At 45.3% G+C, this 21,255-nt stretch overlaps 1 protein-coding gene across 4 annotated transcripts in view; it reads left to right on the top strand.

Moving 5' to 3' along the window:
- The window catches only part of PRR5L (proline rich 5 like), a 100,121-nt gene that overhangs the window by 61,414 nt on the left and 17,452 nt on the right, over window positions 1-21,255 (top strand). For all 4 annotated transcript variants that reach the window (XM_049890886.1, XM_049890885.1, XM_049890888.1 and 1 more), the window contains 4 exons: window positions 1,284-1,341; window positions 6,870-6,961; window positions 18,831-18,971; window positions 20,993-21,119. In XM_049890886.1, the coding sequence (XP_049746843.1) occupies window positions 1,284-1,341; window positions 6,870-6,961; window positions 18,831-18,971; window positions 20,993-21,119 (418 nt within the window). The remainder of the gene's footprint in view (window positions 1-1,283; window positions 1,342-6,869; window positions 6,962-18,830; window positions 18,972-20,992; window positions 21,120-21,255) is intronic.

Consider the following 21,255-nt stretch of genomic DNA (forward strand, 5'->3'; position numbering starts at 1 on the left):
TGTGAATTCTTAGAAGTGACAGGTGGTTACCATTTACAGAATCCCTACTAGGTGCGGAAAGTTCATCCTTCCGAGAGATGGGATTAGCATTGTTCTTCCCTCCCCTCAGCCTTCTTGGTTACCCATTTCTCTGGGTCGCTCTGACTGGGTTCGGGAAATGCCTGTTTGACAGGAGGCGAACAGTGTTGACAAGCCCCAAAGCACCAAAGTCTAGCCTCTCCTCTGCCTCCCCCTGCTTCCTCCTATCTGCCCTCTGGTATTACCCAGGATAAGCTGGGTCTTTCCCACCCACCGAAGACAGGGTGGTTTTGGATGACTTTCCCCAGATATCCTTGCTTGCATTGTTCCTAGCAGAGCCTCATTTTCCTGTTTGCAGCCTATTTTTCTGTGTCTTGGGAAAAATAGGTCTGTCAGCTGTTTTTCACTTCCCAGCTTCTCTACCACTTCACTGAAGTGCTGTTTATTCCATGTCAAGTTCATTTATGGGGTGGGGGGGATGCATTAAGTAACAATGGGCCCAGTTCCAAGTCCCAAATCATTTCCTAGGTGGCTGCTATCCTGTGTAATTGGGTTTTGGCTTGAAGCCCTCTGGCTGGGGTGTGTCAGTGTCATCCAGCAGAGAGTGGGACAAGAGAAAAGTTGGATTCTACTCTAGCTGACAATCAACAAAGAAGAATATCACCAACCTGAAACAATCATTGGGAGGGTTGGGTTGGGTAAGATGAAGCATATAAAGCCTCTGAAATACACAGAACACTCAACATTTGTTAGTTACGGTTGCAAAAGGACTTAACTTTTGCTCTCCACACCTTTCCCAGGCACACACCTTTGGACACGTACTCGCTGGTCCTAGAGATTTTGCGCGTAGTCACTTTCATGCTATTGTGAGAAACCCTGAGTTTATCTTTTTAAGTAAATCTATTATTTCTGCATAATTTCTCATTGCCCCAACATTCCCTTTTCTGAGTTTTAGTCATTAAGGGTTTGAAGGACGTTGGTTGTCCACAATAGTGAATTCATTCAAACTTTTCTCCTGGTTTGATGGGTGAGGGTGGCGGTTGGGTGTGATCGTCATCTCCATTTTTTGCTATGGAACGTCCCATTGTCTTCTCCTGAGGCCTTGGCCTTCCGAGAACACAAAAGGCCTCTTAAACTTGGAGGCGTGAGTCCCTGGCACACAAGTGCCTAGAACTCGGCGCCCTTGCCCATTGGAAGTGGAAGATGGTTTGTCTCTGGCGCTCTGAAATAGCCCAACTCTTATGTTCTTTGTTCTCTTTTGGCAGAACCAGCTTCTTGCAAAAGGACTGTTCTTTGTGGAGGAGAAGATTAAACTGTGTGAAGGCAAGTCCAAGGCAGCCCTCATAGAACCAGGGACTCTGTGACTCAACCTTTGATGTCTGGACAGCTGAAAGAAATGCCTCTGTCCAAAAGTGGCAGGCTCCAAGTCAGCGATTCACCTTGTATGCTTCTTCTCCAACACTAGGTGGCAGCACATCGATTTGATGCAGCCACGGCAGTGCAAGTCAGAGCCCTGTTTAGAAGAATGAAGTGGCATTGGGGTGGTTTCTTTGGAGACCTTATTAAGTGGAGGGTTTCTCCATGGGATGCCTACTGGTGGTCTCCTTTGAGGGGATTAAATTATACTGTGGATCCTGCCCTGTTACTCCCTCTGGTCTGAACCTGTACACTATTTCCTGTGTTGTTGTTGAGCACCGTCTAGTCAATTCCCACTCATAGCGACCCTGTAGGACAGAGTAGAACTGCCCCAGGGGGTTTCCAAGGCTGTAAATCTTTATAGAAGCAGACTGCCACATCTCTCTCCCATGGAGCAGCTGGTGGAGTCAAACCACCGACCTTTCAGTTAGCAACCAAGAGCCGAACCACTGTGCCACCAGGGCTCCTTGCTATTTCCTATGGACCTTTATAATACCTCATAAAGGACAGCAGTCGTCCGTTTGGGGAACATTAGACTAAGCAGGCACCCACTTAAATGGGGTATGATTTGGTAGGCAAAGGGAAATTCCTTGGCCTTAAAAGATTTTGTGGCCCAGTTGATAGGATAGAAAAACACTGCATGAAGACTGAGATGGCATCGAAGGCAAGAACGGGCCAACGCCATTTCTTTGCCAGGGGCTGCTGTTAGCTCTCACCAGTCTGGGTCCTGATTTTAGCTTGCCGCCTACTTGTTGGATGACTTTTGGCAAGTTATTAGCTTCCCTTCACCTTGGTTTTTATCACTTATTAAAATGATAAAATGGGACCTGGAGTTGTAGGGAGTGTAAGGAACATAATTGGAGCAGTATTATACCTGGCATGTAACAGGTACACAAATTGGTTCCTTCTTATTCTCCTACTCTAGCCTACTGACTACTTAACTTCCAGACTCTAACTTATTAGGTTTCATATCATCTCCTTTTTTCTTCCCATTCCCTGAGAAAGAGATTAGTGAAGTGGTTCCTAGAAAGACAAAGTAGGAAGAACAAGGAGACACCGACAACTGGAAAGTTCCAGTGCTTGGCACACGAGTGCTCACCAAACCTTTGACAGAACAGGTATTAGAAAATTAACTTCTGTATATGTGAGAGTTGGCTGAACCTGTAGCCTTATTTTCCTTAAATACATCTATCCTGTGACAGTTTCGACCTTATAAATATCCACTGAACCCAAGGCCTTATTTTTAAGTGACTTGTTTTGACCAGGAAGTTTGTACAGTGGCTCTTTGGCATTTTCCAGTCAAGCTAGTACACAGGTGTAGAAGATGGCTGCTGCCTAGCAGGGAAGGGAAAATGAAAATTGTCCCTGGCCACATTATTCATATTGAAGTAATTAAGTCATGCTCTTGGAAATGTGGAAAAGCAGCTTTATGAAAAAGGTACCGAGTAAAGCTGGAAATTCAAGTGCCCTTCCAAGGGAGAAGTTGAGTGTCTGTTACCTAAGTGACAGCAACACAGACACATTCAGAGTGACAGCTCACAAACAGACCCAGACGGGATGAACAGAGATCACCGGAGCTTCTGTGCTTGTGCCCCAGAGGGTGAAGACCGAGCACCAGGCCAGGGTCTTCTATCTGGGTTCCCCTTGTCCCAGGGGTCTGGGTCTCAGGGCCTTTCCACACAGCGAAGGGGCCTTCACATCTTCAACCAGAACGTCTCTACTTTTCAATTTTATGTTATTAGAACTCCAAGCAAGATTTTGTTGAGGGGTGGGGGAAGGTTCCTTTGCTATAAAATAAAGTTTGAAGGCAACAGATATGATCTAGCCTTCAATGGCTGGACAAACATCCCTTTATTTACATGTTTAGTGGGATGTCTACATATGTACATCCCTGCCACATTGCTGCAGAAGGGACTGGCAGCTCTTATGGCCTTTTGTTGTTCTCTTCTGAGCAGGAGAATCTGTGTTACCATGGCTCAGTAATCTTTTTTCTAGAACTTTAATGACCCTGACTTTTAGGAAGGTTCTTATACCTATCCTGTATACCTCTGGTGATCTAAACTCCTGTGGTACATTAGAGGACAGTTTTTATAGGACAGTCATCTAGAACCTTCCATTCAAACTCCCTTCAGCTTTGCAGGGACTAAGTCTTTCCCTTGTGGGCTGTTTCTGGAGGTGAAGTCACCTTCCTTTAACTCCTTCTTCCCCAGGGCTACCTGTTAGCCTGTGTCTGTCTGATGTTCTTCTCTGAACACTTTCCAAAACCTCCCTTACTCTCTGAAGTTTGCAGCCAGCAATTAGACCAGGTTCCCAGGAGGCTCCTTACTGCTGCTGGGTCCAAGACTACCTCCCATGCTGATGGGCTTTCCTTCCTGGTGGTGAAGGGGTTGTTATAGGCACTGCCGGGGACCTGCAGGATTCTCCTCTCCTTTTCTTCCTTCAGCAAAGTCTCGCTTGTCTCTGTGATGAAAGGCTTAGGATAAAGCCATCAACACAAGGAGCTGGACTTGCTTCTTTTCCTTTTGGGATATAATGTCCAGGTATTGGGGTTCACCTTGGTTTTAGGAAGCAGGGTGACCTAACATTTCAGGTAGTCCTTTTGACACCCCTGACCCTGCCCTGCAGTGGACTAGCATAACTTGCATTTGAGAAGAGGACGGTGATTGACTGATGCATTCAGCCAACATTTATTGACCATCTCCTATGTGCCAGGCACTTGGCTAAGTCCTGGGGACACATTGGTAACCCAAACCATCATAGGATCACAGGTCCTTGTGGAGCCCATAAACTGGTACTAGAGACAGATTATCAATCAAATCATCACCAGATAGAAAACTGCAGCTGGAACAAGTACTCAGAATAGAATCCATAGCAGGGGAATTTGACCTATGGGGGAAGACTCTCCTGTGGAAATGATACTGCAGCTGAAACTAGAAAGATACACAGCAGCAGGTTAGGCAACAAAGGGAGGGAAAGAATGGTCTCAGCCTAGGTACTAGTACATGCCAATGTCCCGTGGCATGAGGGAGCACAGTGAGTGGGAGGGGCAGAAATAAAATCCACATGATTATAGTCCGAAGACTGAAGTGAATACAGAAGAAGATGAAGACACAGAAGAAGGAGGCAGACTGTCCCGGGCTGTGTAGACCACGTTGTAGAGGTTTTTTTGACCCTAAGCAGAGGAAAACGTTCGAGCTAGCTCTTAACTCCCGTTCTGTACTGTTTGGGTTAAATGGTAACCTCCTTCTACTCACCAGCCCTAACATCTGCAAAAACCCATGCACTTAGTACTTGCCATTTTTTCATTCAACAAAGATTTTTAAAATTGATTTATTGCTGTGTCTGGCACCATGCTAAGCACTAGAAATGTAATGGTGACCAGAAAGACAGAGCCCAGGCGCCGTCTCCCATTCTAGTGAAGGAGACAGAGAAGTGAGTGGGTGATTCCAGCAAAGTGATTGGCACTTGGCAAGGAAATTAGAAGGTGCTGTGGGTCTGCATTTTTCCCCAGTGGATTTCATTCTGACCTTTCCACATCTCACGTCTTTGGCCCCGCTGGCAGCTAGTCACGCCCTTGTTCTTTTCTTTCTCCCCAGCCACTGCTTTTATTGCCCATTAAATTAACAGACGAAGATGCAAAGTGAATCAAGAGTTGTTCGGTGAAACTGGCAGTGCTTTGCCAAATGCATCTCCCAGTGTCTAATCTTGGCTAACCCGGTTTCTTGGCCTCCAGTGAGCAAAGACAGTGCCCAGTCAGCTCTGTTATCTAGGTCATTAGACAGCACCCATCATGCAGGCTTCTCTTTGTGCGTCCATCTTTTGTGCAGATGCGAAGTCTCACACAGCCTTCCAATAATATTGGGTGACCATGTGCATATGGTTAGGGGTGGTACCTGGCCAGAGGTCAGGCTTCCTGATCTAGGGGCAAGGGGGCACAGAGGCAGGAGGCGGGTGCTCTGTTTTATGGATGACCTCTTTAGAGAATGCTGTCCTCCCAGTGACTGCAAAGCAGTGGGTGGAGGTGACAGTTTCCGGGCCTTCTTTCTACCTCTCTCGATAGACAGCTCAAACCTAGAATAAAGCTGGTGTCTTAGCAATTTAAGAAACAAACCAGTATAGCACAGTGCACATGAGCTCCCTGGATGAGGCTGGTCAAGAGCATGGGTTCTGGAATCCCAGCTCTGCCTGCCTTCTAGCTGTGTGACCTTGGGCCAGTTACTTGGCCTCTCTGAGCCTGTAAAATGGGGATAATAGAGTCTATTTCATGAGATAATCTTACAGATAACTAGTTTAGCAAAGTGCCTGAAAATGTAGTAACTGCTTATGTGATGATAGCAATTATTATATGATTTTTAAGATTTCAGCTCCCTCTTCTGGATTGAGGGATAGAAAGGCCTTTTTGCGTATTTCCAGCCAAGTCTTCCTGTCTGATCCCACATTTTGCAGATGTGTCAATCAAGCTTCTTCAAAGAAACAGAACCGATGGGAAATAGGACATATAGAAAGAGAGTCCCTGGGTAGTACAAACCGTTAATGCACTTGGCTGTTAACCCAAAGGTTGGCCGCTCAGGTCTACCCAGAAGTGCCTTGGAAGAAAGGCCTGGCGATCTACTTCTGAAAAATCAGCCATTGAAAACCCTGTGGAGCACAGTTCTCCTCTGACCCACAGGGGTCACCACGAGTGAGAGCTGACCTGGCAGCAGCTGGCTTAACTGGGTTTATATATGTAGATACACAGAGATAAATAGTGAGCAGACTCTGACTGATTTTAAGGAATTGGCCCATGTGATTATGGGGCTGTCAGTCCACATTTTGTAGGGCAGGCCAGTAGACAGGAAATTCAAGTAGGATTCTGAGTTATAGTTTGGAGGCAGAATTCCTTCTCCAAAAAACCTCCGATTTTGCTCTTATGGCTTCAACTAATTGAATGAGCCCCATCCACATTATTGAGAATTAATATCCTTTACTTGAAGTCAGCTGAATCTAAGTGTTAACCACATCTACAAAATAGCAACCTCTAGGCTAGTGTTTGACCAAACTGGGCACCATAGCCCAGCCTGGTGCACACATACAATTATCCGTCACGTTGTGGTAATACCTTGTAGATCAAATACCGGAAGCGCCCTCTCCTCTCCCCCTACTCCAAATGCTCATCCTTGCATGTAGGGTCTTATTAGTGAAGTATGAGTTTAGATCTCTGCATGAGTCATTGGGAGACTTTGAATATATTTTTGTTCTGAGAATGACTGGTGGTCTTAGCTGGGAAAGAAGACCTCGCCGCCCCTCACCTCTCCACCCTGGGCTTTAACTCCTAGCTGCAAGTTTCTGGCAGATGCAGCTTTGTATTTGAGATGGAACTGTCTCCTAGCCCTTCCTGCAATTAATGACAAGCTCTTTTGTTTCTTTCTCCCCTCCTGTCTTCTCCCCTTGTGTAGGTGAAAATCGCATTGAGGTTCTGGCTGAAGTCTGGGACCACTTCTTCACTGAGACCCTCCCCACTCTGCAGGCAATATTTTATCCAGTTCAGGTCAGTCTCTTGGGTAACAACCTTCTGTGGCCTCAACAATCTGTCTTATTTCTTGGCCTTTGCAACCAGGGGCCTCCTGGCAAATGGGGAAGAACCTGGCGATTGGGCACTGTGAGTTGGTTGAGGACCCTGAAGATCTTTTGTGGGCCCTGTGATTCTATATTTAGCACCTAAGTTCAAACAAAGAAGAGTGGCTGCATAACCAGCAATTTGTAGGTTCCTGTTACCCTCTTGGTTTTGAATATGCCGTTATATTCTCGGAGTGGTTTGTTTTTTTTCCTTACTTCGCAGAAATAGAGAAGATGGGAGAGGAAGACTGTTTTCTTTTCTTTCTTTCTTCCTTTTTTTAAAGCAAGTTTCCCTTTTTTTCCAAATCATGGGAAAGGAGTAATGTTCCTTGTCCTCCAGACAGATCCTTGAAGATGTGAAGCCACATGATGTAGTAGAAAGAGCATTGGACTAGGAATTGGGAGGCTTGTGTTCAAGTGTGTGTGTTTGGGCATAATTGTTTAACTTCTGTGGGTATAGCTCCATTTCACCCCCTATAAAATGAGAGATTTAGAGTAAAAGACCGGTGATGCCTCTATAGGGCTCGTATTCTTATTATGTGACCTTAGCTCATTCTACTTCAGCGCTTTTTTTTTTTTTTTAATTTCCTTCCACCCTTCTGCAGAGGCAAATATTAGGGCTGATCACTGCCAGGTCAGAATAGCCACCCTCTCAGGGAGGTTGGTCCAATTGCTAGAAAAGGACATCATGTTTGGTAAAGTAAAAAGTCACCAAAAATGAGGGAAACCCTCAAGGAGGTGACTTGACAGAATAGGAGCCACAGTGGCCTCAAACATACCAGCGATCATGAAGGTGGCGCAGACCAGGCAGCGTTTTATTCTGTTACACATAAGGTTGCCATGTGTCAGAGCTGGCTTGTTGGCAACTAACGACAACAAAGGGAGGTTGAAGAGTCCCTGGGTGGTGCAAACGGTTAGTGCACTCCACTGCTAACTGAAGGAAAACCTGGTGGCGTAGTGGTTAAGAGTTTAGCTGCTAACCAAAAGGTCATCAGTTCCAATCCACCAGATGCTCCTTGGAAACCATAAGGGGCAGTTCTACCGTGTACTGTAGGGTCGCTGTGAGTCAGAATCGACTCGACAGCAGTGGGTTTTTTTCGGGCTAACTGAAAGGTTGAAGGTTTGAGTCCACCCAGAGGTGCCTTGGAAGAAAGACCTGACAATCTACTTTCAAAAAATTAGCCATTGAAACTCTTTAGGGAGCACAGTTCTACTCTGACATGTGGGGTCACCATGAGTCAGGTCAACTCAATGCCGGTTGGCTTTAAGGAAGGTTGAATCACAGATACTCTGCTCCGAAATATTTGGCTGTCTCACACACACTTGCTCTGCATTGTGTGCTCACTGTTCTGTTATTCCCGCTAAGGTTAAAGCTTCATGTCTAGAAGGACTTTGTTAAAGTGTAGTCTTGGGAAGCAGAACAGTGACATGGCAATTAGTGATGGTAGGAATTACCTTACCCCAGAGGGAAGGGCAGGTATAATTTGTTTGGTCTCAATAGCGTTGGAAAGGAATTTGGAATTCCATTAAATACATATCAGATATTCAAAAATGGGGAGGTTATGCCTAAAGACCCACTTCGTGTTTCAGGCCCGCCCCTAACATTTCTAGTGCGAGAGTGCAGACGGAAGCCCCTGGCCTATAGCCCACTCCCCTTCATCATCCCATCCTCACTTCCAGCCTACACCCCTGCGAGAGGCTTTACAGCACTTACATAGACAGTCTAACCGCTGTCTCCACGCACGTTCCTCCTCCCTGTGATAGTCGTCCCTCAGCCAGCACTGGCTCTTCTCTTAGGAAGACAGACCTGGGGGTAGGGTTGCCAGATGAGCAAATAAAAATACAAGGTGTCTACTTAAATTTGAATTTCAGAGAAACAATAATTAATACAATAGTTAGGACATATTTATACTAAAAAATTACTCAAATCTAACTGGGTGGCCTATATTGTATCTGGCAACCCTGCAGCAGCAACAGCTGGGGGGGTGGAGATGAGCAGGCCTAAGTCCTCTCTTAGGGGCACTTCCCAGGAAATTCCAAGATCCAGGTACCCAGAACAGGTCTAGAATGGGGAGTGTGGGATCTGAGTGGGCATTCTCCTATATAGTCAGAGGGGAGCTGAGAGCGATCCTCTACAACTGAGAGGTAGGGAGCAGCCCAGTTGTGCAGGTCTAAGGAGGGTTCCTGTCCTGCTTCTTTTGAAAAATTATAAGATCTAGCAACAGTTGATGGAAACCCTCTATCCCCACGCTGCCCCCTTCTCCTGCTTGATTTGTGCTTCTGTGCTATCGTTTGTCACCTCCCCTACCTGCCTAGCTTCTCCCTTTCCCTAACAACCTCTAAGGGCATTTGAGGGTGTTACCCATTTTCCACAACCCATATATCAGTTTGGCATACTACTGTGGTTTGCTTGTTGCTATGATGCTGGAAGTGATGCCACCAGTATTTCAGATACCAACAGGGTCACCCACAGTGAACGTGTTTCAGTGAAGTTTCCAGACTAAGACAGACTAGGAAGAAAGGCCTGGAAACACAATGGATCACAATAGAACATTGTCTGATACAGTGCTGGAAATGAGCTCCTAAGTTGGAAGGCACTCAAAATACACAGTGCCCCCAACAGTGAACTTGAGCAATTGTGAAGATGACGCAAGACTGGGTAATGTGTCGTTCCATCGTACATGGGGTCACCATGCGTTGGAGCCAACTTGACAGTGACGAACAACAACAACACCCCTGTTTTATACAGTTAGCTGAGACTAGGCAAGGGCGAGATAAATTCAGAATGTGACTAGGGACTCTTGAGAGGAGATGGGGACAATCATAGCTCCTGGGCATCAAGGATTGCTGTGAGCACCAAGATGGAGACAGATTGTGCCTCCTTCCCCCTTTTTGTTCTGACCCAGACTAACATACTCATGTTTTTATGGAAAGGAATCCTTTTAGCTTTCACTTTTTATCTGTGCTTAGCCTAGGGAAAGGAGATTGTACTTTGAGTAACACAGATATGCGTTTCTTTAGTTTTCTAGAGGAAGGAGGTTGGTTTTGTTATACTTTTTTTTTTTTTTCCAGCCTAAAACAACAGAAAAGCTGATTCTCGGTTAGTATGAATTCCTTCTCTGATTCACTGTGGGCTGAAGCAATGACTAGGCCTAGGCCTGGTGACAAGTCAGTGTCCTGGTTAATGGCCCCAGATAATCCTCTGAGACAGGAATGATTAACTTGTTTATATGGCAGACTGGTGTAAGCTGGGTACCCCACACCCTCCCATAAAACTACTTCCTGCCAACATGAGAGAGCAGATTTTGGTCTTTATAACTTTGGGGACCAGCAAGGGGTTCTTAAGATAAAGCCCTGTGTCTTGATGGGATTAATGGTACGTGATATTTTTCTTTTTTTTGATATTGAAGCCAGTTCTTATGTAAATGGTTATACCACGTTGCTGTCCTGGGCCTGAGTCAGCTTGCCTTTTAAACACAGGAGGCGCCGGGCACTGGTTCAACATGGCCCTCTGGTTACTTATAAATCCAGGCTTTTCTTGTAAGCATGTAGTATTTAAGGTTGGGCTCAGAAGCAGAAGCTCCAAAGGCAAAATCTTTCATCTTCTCTAGGACAAATACTATAACTATCCATGCCTTGCCTATGTCCAAGTGACTGCTGGTATTTCACGTGAACGGGTGATGGCAGCAGAACAGCCTGGGGAGGAGGTGGGGATAGGACCGTATCACCCAAGAAGAAGAGAGAGCAGTCATCCATATGAGACCTAATGGTCAACAATGACTTTACAGCAAAGATGAGAATAAGATTTCTAGATGACTAGAAATGGAACAACCAAAATGTAAATAATGAGAATGTTGATACATTATGAAGAATGTAGCCAGTGTCGCTGAACAATTTGCATAGAACTTGCTGAAAGGGACCTGTTTTGCTTTGTAAACTTTCACTGAAAACACAATGAAATATTACTAAAAAAGAACAGAGTGGTTCGGCGCATGAGCCTCAATATTATTAGGCAGATGTGGGTTTAAGCCCTCACTCCACCACTTGTGGTTGGCAGCCATCAAGTCGGCCCCTGACTCATGGTGACCCCATGCTCAACAGAACACTGCCTGGCTCTGCGCCATCCCCACAGTCGGTTGAAGATCAGACCACGGTGACCCATAAGATTTTCGCTGGCTGATTTTCAGAAGCACATCACTAGGCTTTATTTTTCTACCCCACCTTAGTCTGGAAGTGCCACTGAAACCTGTTCAGCATCAGAGCCACACCCAAGCCTCCACTGACAGATGGGTGGTCACTGTACATGGGGTGCCTTGGTCGGGAATCCGACCCGGGTCTCCCACGTGGAAGTCGAGAATTCTATCACTGAATCACCAGTGCCTCCTTGGTAACCTTGGGGAAGGTAACCTTCCCCTCCCTCAGTTTTCTTCTATAAGACAATAATACCTACTTCACAGGGTTGTTAAGATTAAGCAAGGTAATACAGGAAAAGTGCTTAGTTTAGCACTTGACGGTGTTTAAAAAAAAGTTGCTGTCATCATCAATATTATTATTCTGTGTTCAGTAAAAGAGCGTTGAAATCCTAGCTGATGAGCCAGTTATTTCAATCTGTGTTTCACATTTTATGGACTAAGCAGATGGATTTGGAATGGGTAACTCTTGAGTGTTCGCCGTATGTCTGGTATTATAAAATGGAAGCATCGGGCAGCCCTTTGGCATTGCCTAAGCGGAGGTATGGCCTGTATTTTCTTAATCATCCTTCTTAGAAAATCATCCGCTCAATAGGTATGAAGAAATAGGCTCTGTCATGCACTGCTGCTAGGAGTATAGATTGATGATGCAACCTTTTGGGAGGGCAGTATGGCAGGATCTGCAAGACTTTTTGGAAACCGTGGTGGCACAGTGGTTAAGAGCTCCGGCTGCTAACCAAAAAGGTCGGCAGTTTGAATCCACCAAGCACTCCTTGGAAACTCTATGGGAAAGTTGTACTCTGTCCTATAGGGTCACTATGAGTCCGAATCAACTCAATGGCAATGGGTTTGGTTTTGGGTTAAGACTTTTTAGAGGCATATTTTGATCTAGCAGTTTAGCTTTGAGGGTGTATAATCTGGATATACTGCTAAAAGTGCCCAGAGGGACATCGATGAAAATATTTATTACAGCATTGTAGGAAAAATAATGGAGGCATCTTGGTCGGGAGATGGTTGGTTAAGTAGAATATGTTCATCTTGCAGCCTTGCAGCCTTAAAGAAGAGTGGGGCAGATCAGCACGTGCTGGTATGAAACGATGTCCAAGATATAGTAAGTTAAACAAAAGCAAGTACAGAACAGTAGGAAAAGTATAGTCTCTATGTGTGTTTAAAGGGTTATATATGTGATTTTATGTATTTAAAAACTTTCTGGAAGAATTCAGATATGAATAAATACCTTTAAGAGTGGTTACTCACTGAAATGGCCAACAAGCACAAGAAAAAATGCTCAACATCATTAGCCGTTGCCTCGAGTTGATTCCAACTCATAGAGACCCTAGAGGACAGAGTAGAACTGCTCCATAGAGTTTCCAAGGAGTACCTGGTGGATTTGAACAGCTGACCTTTGGATTAGCAGCCAAAGCACTTAACCACTATGCCATCTGGGTTTCCCATTAGCCATTCCAAAAAACAAAACCAAACCCAGTGCCATCGAGTCGATTCCGACTTATAGTGACCCTATAGGACAGAGTAGAACTGCCGCATAGAGTTTCCAAGGAGCGCCTGGTGGATTTGAACTGCCAACCCTTTGGTTAGCAGCCGTAGCACTTAACCACTAGAGAGATGCAAATCAAAGCCACAATGAGGTATCACTTCACTTCCACTAGGATGGGTAAGATTAAAAAAAAAGAAAATAACGATTGTCGGCGAGGATGTGGAAAAATTGGAACCCTTATCCGTTGCTGATGGGAATGCAGAATGGTACAGATTCTGTGGAAAACAGTTTGGCATTTCCTCAAAAAGTTAAACATAGAACTATCTTATGACCTAGCAGGTCTACTCCTTGGTATATACCCAAGAAACCTGAAAGCAGCAAAGGGAACAGACAGGTGCACCACTGTTCCTTGCTGCACTATTTACAATAGCCAAGAGGTAGAAACAACCTAAGTATCCGCCAGTGGATGCACAGATAAACAAAAGGCGATACATACATACAATGGAATACTCCCCAGCCATAAAGAGAAATGAAATCTTGATACTTGCTACAACATGAATGAACCTCAAAAACCTTACGCTCAGTGAATAAGTCAATCTCAAAAGGACAAATATTGATGATCTCACTTATATGAAATAACAGAAGTAGGCAGGCAAACGTATAGAGACCAAAGTGTATCAGTCGTTACCAGGGAGGGAGGGAGGAAGGGAGGGGAGAGAGAGCCATTACTTAGGAGGCAATGAGTTTTTGTTTATGGTGATAGAAAATGTGGCAATGATTATGGGTGGGAGTTGCACAGCATGATTAATGTAATTGATATCATTAAATTATACACCTAAAAAATGTTGAATTGGCAAAAACAAATAAAAAAAGAAAGAAAAATATTTACCCACCTGGTAAAGGGGTGGGGGAAAGAGTGGTTACCACTGTGGAGGGATAACAAGAGATTAAGGGAAGAGGACTTCTGTTACTCATCTCAAGCCCTTCTTCTGGACTGTTTTAATCTTTTCCTGTGAAATTTTCTTATGATTTAAAAACAAAACCAAAACTACAAGCCAGCTAAGCTTGTCTCTACCTGAAGTGCAGTGCTGGGAAGTGGAGAGTCCTTCTAGGTGCCCTTGTAGAGAATTCTTGGAAAGTCAGTTCCATGAAATGACCTAACAGTCGTTGAGGCAGAGGGTTCTAGAAATGAAAACTTCCATTTCCACTAAAATTGCTGTTTAGGAGAAGCTTCTGCAGGTTTACCTGCTCCAGGTTTCCTCTTCCTTTTTCCCCACCTCCTGCAGTTTAAATCAAACATTTCTGTTTTTACATCATTTTACTTTTGTTCATTAATGAATAAAAAATTGGATATGTTCTATCAGCTTCCAGAAATCCCTAGGTGGCTGGTGCAAGTGGTTTGCACTAAAGTACTGCAGTGCAGTGAATTACTTAATATGGCCCTGTCGATGGCACTGGGTGTGTTAACTGGGGCCATAGTCTGGAAACCCCAGTGGCATAGTGGTTAAGACCTGTGGATGCTAACCAAAAGGCTGGCCAGTGTGAATCCACCAGGCACTCCCTGGAAATTCTATGGGGCAGTTCTACTCTGTCCTATAGAGTCACTATGAGTCGGAAGTGACTTGATGGCAGTGGCTTTGTTTTTTTTAGCCATAGTCTTTGTGACTTACACATAATGATTGAGTAGGACTATGCAAATGCGGTGATTGTGTTCCACCAAGGGAATCGGACAGCTTGCTACTAATGCAAATAAGGTGCATGGAACCCTGTGGGGGTGGGACCATGCAAATAAGGTATATGGAACCCTAATGAGGGATTGGTCAGTTTTGCCTACTAGGCTTAAAAGAGAGCGGGGTGGGGGGTGTACCTCACTACCACCAGAAAGAAGAGCTAGGAGTGGAGTGTGTCCTTTGGACCCAGAATCCCTGAGCTAAGAACCTCCCAGACCCAGGAGACAGAGCTGTAACATTGGAGATGGCGAGAAGTGGCAGCAGAACCAAGAGACTAGCGTGAGACAGTGCGGTGGGCTTCTCAGCCCACAAAGCAAGGCGGTTACAGTGGGTGTGCTGACCCATGGAGTTAGAGAGCTGAGTGCCTTTGGGTCGAGGATTACTGGTGGAGTGGGGTGCCTCCAGGCACTTACTGGCAGAGCTAAAGAGCTTTGTAACACTTGCCCAAGCAGGGCGGAGGCAAGGCCAAGGGCCAGAGAGAGGCCTGCTTACAGACACGGCTAAGAAGTGGGTGTCCTGATCGAAGAACTGTGTACTGAATTGTAACCTGTTACTTCCCTAATAAACCCCATAACCATGAGTATTGTCTTTGAGTTCCGTGTGGCCATTGCAAAAAATTATCAAACCCAGCAGAGAAGTAGAGAGTGTGGTGGGAGGGGTGGTTAGTGTCAGAATTTGGTAAAAATGTTGAAAGGTAGCGATATGTCTGACCTTCACATCATAGGAATAGGCCTTGGGCTGATGCTGACGGTGATTCTCTCTCCCTCTCGTGAGGTTAGAGGAGGTCAGATGCTGCTGCCCCCATGCCACCATTTTTTAGAACCCAGTTTTAGAACCCAGTGGTTTTGTGGAAGAAGGTCCTGGTGATCTGCTTCCGTAAAGATTACAGCCAAGAAAACCCTATGGATCAGTTCTGCTCTGTAACACATGGGATCTCCATGAGTCGGAATCAACTTGATGGCACCAGGTTTGGTTTTTTGGTTTATCAGCTTCCAGTATCATACAGTACCAAAGAGCCCTGGGTTCTCACCTGGTGCTTCAATATCCTCATCTGTCAGACAGGGATAATGTTCATTGCCGAACTTTATAGGGATATTGAAAAAATAAAACCAAATAAAAGTGCCTTGTAGTTAAATAAGGCAACTTATTTAGTGTATTCAACATGGTGCTAGCTCCATTTGTAAATTCTTTTTAAATGGAGAGAAAGAGAAATATCTAGAGGAATATTTACAAAACTGTAGAGCACAGTTAGGGTTATATCATGATGTCAGATTACATTATATAGGTTTGTAATATGTGAAATGGATACTTTTGTAACAAGGAACAAAATAATGACCAAACCAAACCAATCCCACTGCCATCGAGTTGATTCCGACTCATAGCGACCGTATAGGACAGAGTAGAACTGCCCGATAGTTTCCAAGGAGCGCCTGGCAGATTTGAACTGCCAACCTCTTGGTTGAAACTACATTGAAAAGTGCTCTTGAAGGGAACAAATGGCATTTGATTCAACAGCAGTATTTATTGAACGCATATGGCGTGACAAGCTCTGTGCCCTGTTAATGAATTATTTGTTAGCAAGCATTCCTCACAGCAGCACTGCCTGAGTGATGTCAGATGGTCTCCAGTCAGCAGGTCCACACAGTGTTGTTTTGTGATAGCATCTGGCCTCCCAGGAAGGTGGCTGGGGGAAGTGATCCGTAGTTCTTCCCAGATCCCAGTGAAATGTTTTCTTTTTTTTTTTCACTGCTGAAGAATTTCTGTTCAAAGTCTAGAGTGATTTCATCCTGGGGCCTTTGATCATGTGGTTGGTTGGAGTGACCAGGTAAACAGGGCGGTGTGTCAGAATGATCTGGAAGGCTTGGTAAATGCAGACTCTGGGCCTCACTCAGAGTTTCTGGTTTGTTTAGTAGATGTGGACTCAGGCTGAGAATTTCTATTTCTAACAATTTTCTAGGGGATGCTGTTGCTGCTAGTCCGGGGACCACACCTGGAGAACCACTGAGGTTAGGGGTTCTCCCTACTGATAGTAATGTCTCCTGAGGTGCCTGCTAGTCCAGCTGAGTCCTTCTCATAACTCCTTTGGGTTTCAGTATCTGCATGAGACCTACTTTCTCATCTGACAAGTATATTTTTGAGTGTCTACTATGTTCAAAAGGAGCCCTGGTGGTGCAGTGGTTAAGTACTCAGCTGCTAACCAAAAGGTCAGCAGTTCAAACCCACCAACAGCTCCACAGGAGAAAATACCTGGTGATCTGCTGCTGTAAAGATTACAGCCTGGGAAACCCTATGGGGCAATTCTACTCTGTCATATAGGGTCGCTATGAGTCAGAATCAATTTGATGGCATACAGCAACAACTGTGTTCGGGGAGGGGGCGGGGGCGGAACTTTGCCTTCAGTTTTCTATCTTGGTAAAAAAAAAAAAAAATGAAAGGAGCCCTGAAATAAAGCAGGAGTATGGATAAATATGAGACAAGGCAGTCAGTGCCGAGTGCTGGGATGTGGTGTAGAAAACAGAAATCGTAAGACCTTGCAAAGGAGAGGGGGTGCAGATCACGGCCACTGGGGTAACAGAGAAGGCAACACAGAGGGAGTGGTTAAACTGAGCCTATAAGGCACGGGTGGTGGTTGTGCATGTCTGTTGGGAGGGGGACTGGCAGGGGCAGATTTTCCAATAGGCAAGGTAAGCATGGTGCTTACCTTTCTTACCAGATCATCTGTACTGAAGAATTTCACTTTTTTTTTTTTTTACCGTATCAAAGAGCCTGCTTCTATATATGGCTGGCATCAGTCTCCTGATCCCACAGCACCTTCCTACAGAATCAAAGCCTCTTTTCAAATTTATAATTCCTGACAGGGGTAGATGACCCAGTAAGCAAGGTAAGCATGGGCTTACTTGTGCTTACTTACTAATCCATAGTAAAATTGTTCAGACAGATGATCTGATAAGCAAGATAAGCACTGTGTTTACCTTGCCTATTGGATAATTTGCCCCTGGGGCTGAGAGGGATGCAGAGATAGTATGCCTGGGGATGCCCTTGTTTTTCTTTTTTTTTTGTATTTGGTAGCTTAATTCGGTTTTTTAAATGATTTTATTGTGTTTTTGGTGAGGGTTTTACAGAGCAGTTTAGTTGCCCGTTCAACAATTTTTACACAAATTGTTCAGTGACACTGGTTATATTCTTCACAATGCATGGACATTCTCGTTATTTCCATTCAAGTTGTTACATTTCCATTAATCTAGTTTCCTTGTCCCCTTACCTTCTCATCTCTGTTCTAAAGTAACTGTTGATCATTTGGTCTCATAGATGATTTTTTAAAGGAGCACAGTACTCACAGGTGATTATTCTTTATTTTGTGAGCCAATCTGTTATTTAGCTAAAAGGTGACTTCGAGTTTGTTCTGGTTCAAGGTTTAAAGAGTATCTCAGAGCAATAGTCTCAGGGAAGCTTCCAGTCTCAACTAGTCCAATAAGTCTGAATTTTTTTTTAAGAATTTGAGGTTCCATTCCACATTTTTCTCCCATTCTATAAGGATCCATCTGTTGTGGCCCTTACCAGAATGGTCAGTGGCAATAACTGGGCACCATCTAGTTCTTCTGGTCTCAGGGTAGATGAGGCCATGGTTCGTGTCTTGCCCGTGTTTTTATAAAACCCTAAGGAGTTATAGGAAATGTAAAGCTTCCTTAAACTTTGGCAGACTTGGGGAATGGGAAGCTAAGTCTCGTTTGGGAGAGTACCCTACTGATATTTTGGTTTCACCAAGAGCAACTGATTTTTGTTGTGTGCTGTATAAAACCAAGATCAAACCTATTGCCCTCAAGTCAATTCCGACTCATAGCAACCCTACAGAAAAGAGTAGGACTGTCCCATAGGGTTTCCAAGGAGTGGCTGGTAGATTCAAACTACTGACCTTTTGGTTAGCAGCCAAGCTCTTAACTACTGCACCACCAGGGCTCCTGGCATATGATAGGTGCTCAGGTATTTAATGAATGAAGTTGAATGAGGTTGGCAGCCTGGGAAACCCTATGGGGCAGTTCTACTTGAATGTGGGGCCCTGGTGGCCACATTTTCTCTTGTTTCTCCCTGTCTTCCTCTCTTTTCCTCCTTTCTGGATACTTAGTACTTTGGACACCATGACCCCTATTATATGTGTCTTGTATCATCTTTTGGTCATCTAGGCAAGTTACTTCATGTCTGATCTTAAAAAACCTTTACCTCCCAGAGGGCAGGTACTGGGTCTTCTACTCTTTGACAGCCCCGTGAGGCTCTACAGTGGCCCCATCCTGGATACTCTGTAAACATTCACTGTCCTGAAACCCATGGCGTTGGTGGCAGTTCCAACAAGCTCTCACCTCCCGACCCTCCCACCTCTCCCCTCTCCAGGGCCAGGAGCTGACCATCCGCCAGATCTCCCTGCTGGGCTTCCGAGACCTGGTCCTGCTGAAGGCGAAGCTGGGTGACTTGCTGCCATTGGCTCAGTCCAAGCTGCCCTCATCCATTGTCCAGATGCTGCTTATCCTGCAGGTGAGGCCCTGGCGTGGATGTGGCCTCAGACGTGGTCCCAATGCCAAGGGAGTGAGGGATGGGACTGCCACTGCAGGACATGAGGAGACAGACCAAATAACCAGAGTGCCAGGAACCACCTTTACTATTTTTTAGTTTATTAGTCTGTGTTCTTTGGTTCATGTGTTCATTTGATGTACACGCATTGAGTACGCTGGCACTGTGCTCAGTGCTGAGATCACAGTGGGATGTGAAAGCATAGTCCTGTCATTCAGGAAGTGAATGCCCTTCTCCTCTCTGGTTATGTCAGGGAGCTGCAAGTTACAAGAAACAACAAAAAGCCCACCTCAGACTAGCTCAAGGCACACCAGGAGCTCATTGGAAGGTTACCGGGGCAGATGGGCTTCATGAGTGACTGCAGCCAGAAACAAGACCATGTCAGGCAGCAGAACTACCAGCCTTTCTCTGTTTATTGGTTTCTACTTGTATCTGTCTTTCTTGTTTCTGACTGTTGCTCCCTCTCCTGGTCTTTCTTAGACTAAGTCTCTCTCTTCATCTCTGCAGAATTGTGTCCAGTGCTTTAATTTGCACCTGACTGAAGGGAGCATCCCACAGCTCATGTGTTCATATCTTTTCTACTAAGAGACTACCTAGATGCTTGCCTGGTGTCTCTCAGTCTCAATTTTAAATCAACAATAGGAGTATGAGTCAACATTTATTGGTTCTTAGCTATATACCAGGCACAATCCAAGGATTTTTTAAGTGTATTGTTTTATTAATCAGATAATCCAAGCTACCACCTTATGAGGTGGGCATTGCTGTTATTTCCATTCTACAGATGAGGAAACTGAAACCTAAGAAGTTTAGGTGCTTGCCCAAGGCCTCTCAGCTACTGAGTGGAGAGAACATTTTTCCTCCCAGCTTGGGGTGAATTGGCCCAGCTTTGGGTAGACAACTCCCCTTTGCACAATCAGCTATGACCTTGAGTAGGATCAAGTAGTATAAACATAGCCTCAGCTACAAGTGGGAGTGCACAATTCTTAGAGAACAGGGCTGTGGGCTAGGCAGACCCCCAAAAGGTGATCTCCCCCAACTCTGCTCCTAGCCCTAACAAGATGTTACAGCATCAACTCTGATCTCTTCCTCAGGGAGGAAGGTGTCATCCTTGCTCAGGCTGGTGGAGACCCCATGCCATGCTCACAGCAGGGATGGAATGGCAGGCATGGGCTCCGACCCCCTACCACCAGCTACTGCTGTTCTCTGGCTCTCTGAGCTCAGCTGTTGTTCTGGACGTTCTCCCCCTTTCCTGTGGTCTCAGAGGAGGGAGCAGGGAAGAAGTGTTGTCTAATAGATGAGAGGAGGTGTCATTGGCTGGAATGCCAGGTCAAGTATTTTTATGGAAGAGAAATGGGGTGGAGTAGAATGGAAACGTGGGCAGCTTGGATCTGAGAAGCATAAATTAGAGCCTGGATCTCAAATAAGAGTCTAGAAAAGGAGCTTTTGGGGGTTCTCATAGGAAGGTCAGGAAAGGAGGGCTGGGTGTCCACCCTCCTGTTTTTAATATTTTGGCAATTAGAGGTGATTCCTTTGGGGTGTTTGTTTAGAAGGAGAATTGATCCAGCCCCTCAGGTGAGCACTGTCACCAGGTGATGGTCCTGCAGGAAGGCCTGTCTCTGTGTAATGAAACATACCTACCAACTGCCAACCTTTGTGCCACACACACAGTATACATTAAAGCCAGTTGCTGTTGAGCCAGTTCTGACACATGGGGACCGCATGTGTGTCACAGTAGAACTATGCTTCATGGAGTTTTCAATAACTGATTTTTTTGCACATAGATCTCCAGGCCTTTCTTTCGAGGCACCTCTGAGTAGTGGGCTCAAACCTCCAACCTGTTGGTTAGCAGCCAAGTGCATTGTGTGTTTGTACCACCCAGGGACTCTGTCTGTTCATAGTAGGACAAACAGGATCTGCCGACTAACTGCCAAGCTGGCTGCGGAGAGTTTGACTGACCTTTGTCTATTTCGGATGTTCATTTCCAGAGTGTTCATGAGCCCACAGGCCCAAGTGAGAGTTATTTGCAGCTGGAGGAGCTGGTGAAGCAAGTGGTTTCTCCCTTCCTTGGCCTCAGCGAGGACCGTGGCTTCTCAGGCCCCACGTATGCGCTGGGTAAGGGCACTGCTTTCAAGTCACCAGGAGCTTTCCAGATATACCGGCTACGTGCGTGTTATTGAGCGCTGGTTATGTGCAAGCCCTTTGCTTCTGTTGTGGGTCCGTTGCACATCTGTGCATTTTAATCACTCAG

This window comes from Elephas maximus, chromosome 7 (assembly GCF_024166365.1).
Source record: "Elephas maximus indicus isolate mEleMax1 chromosome 7, mEleMax1 primary haplotype, whole genome shotgun sequence".
In the NCBI taxonomy this organism is placed as follows: Eukaryota; Metazoa; Chordata; class Mammalia; order Proboscidea; family Elephantidae; genus Elephas; species Elephas maximus.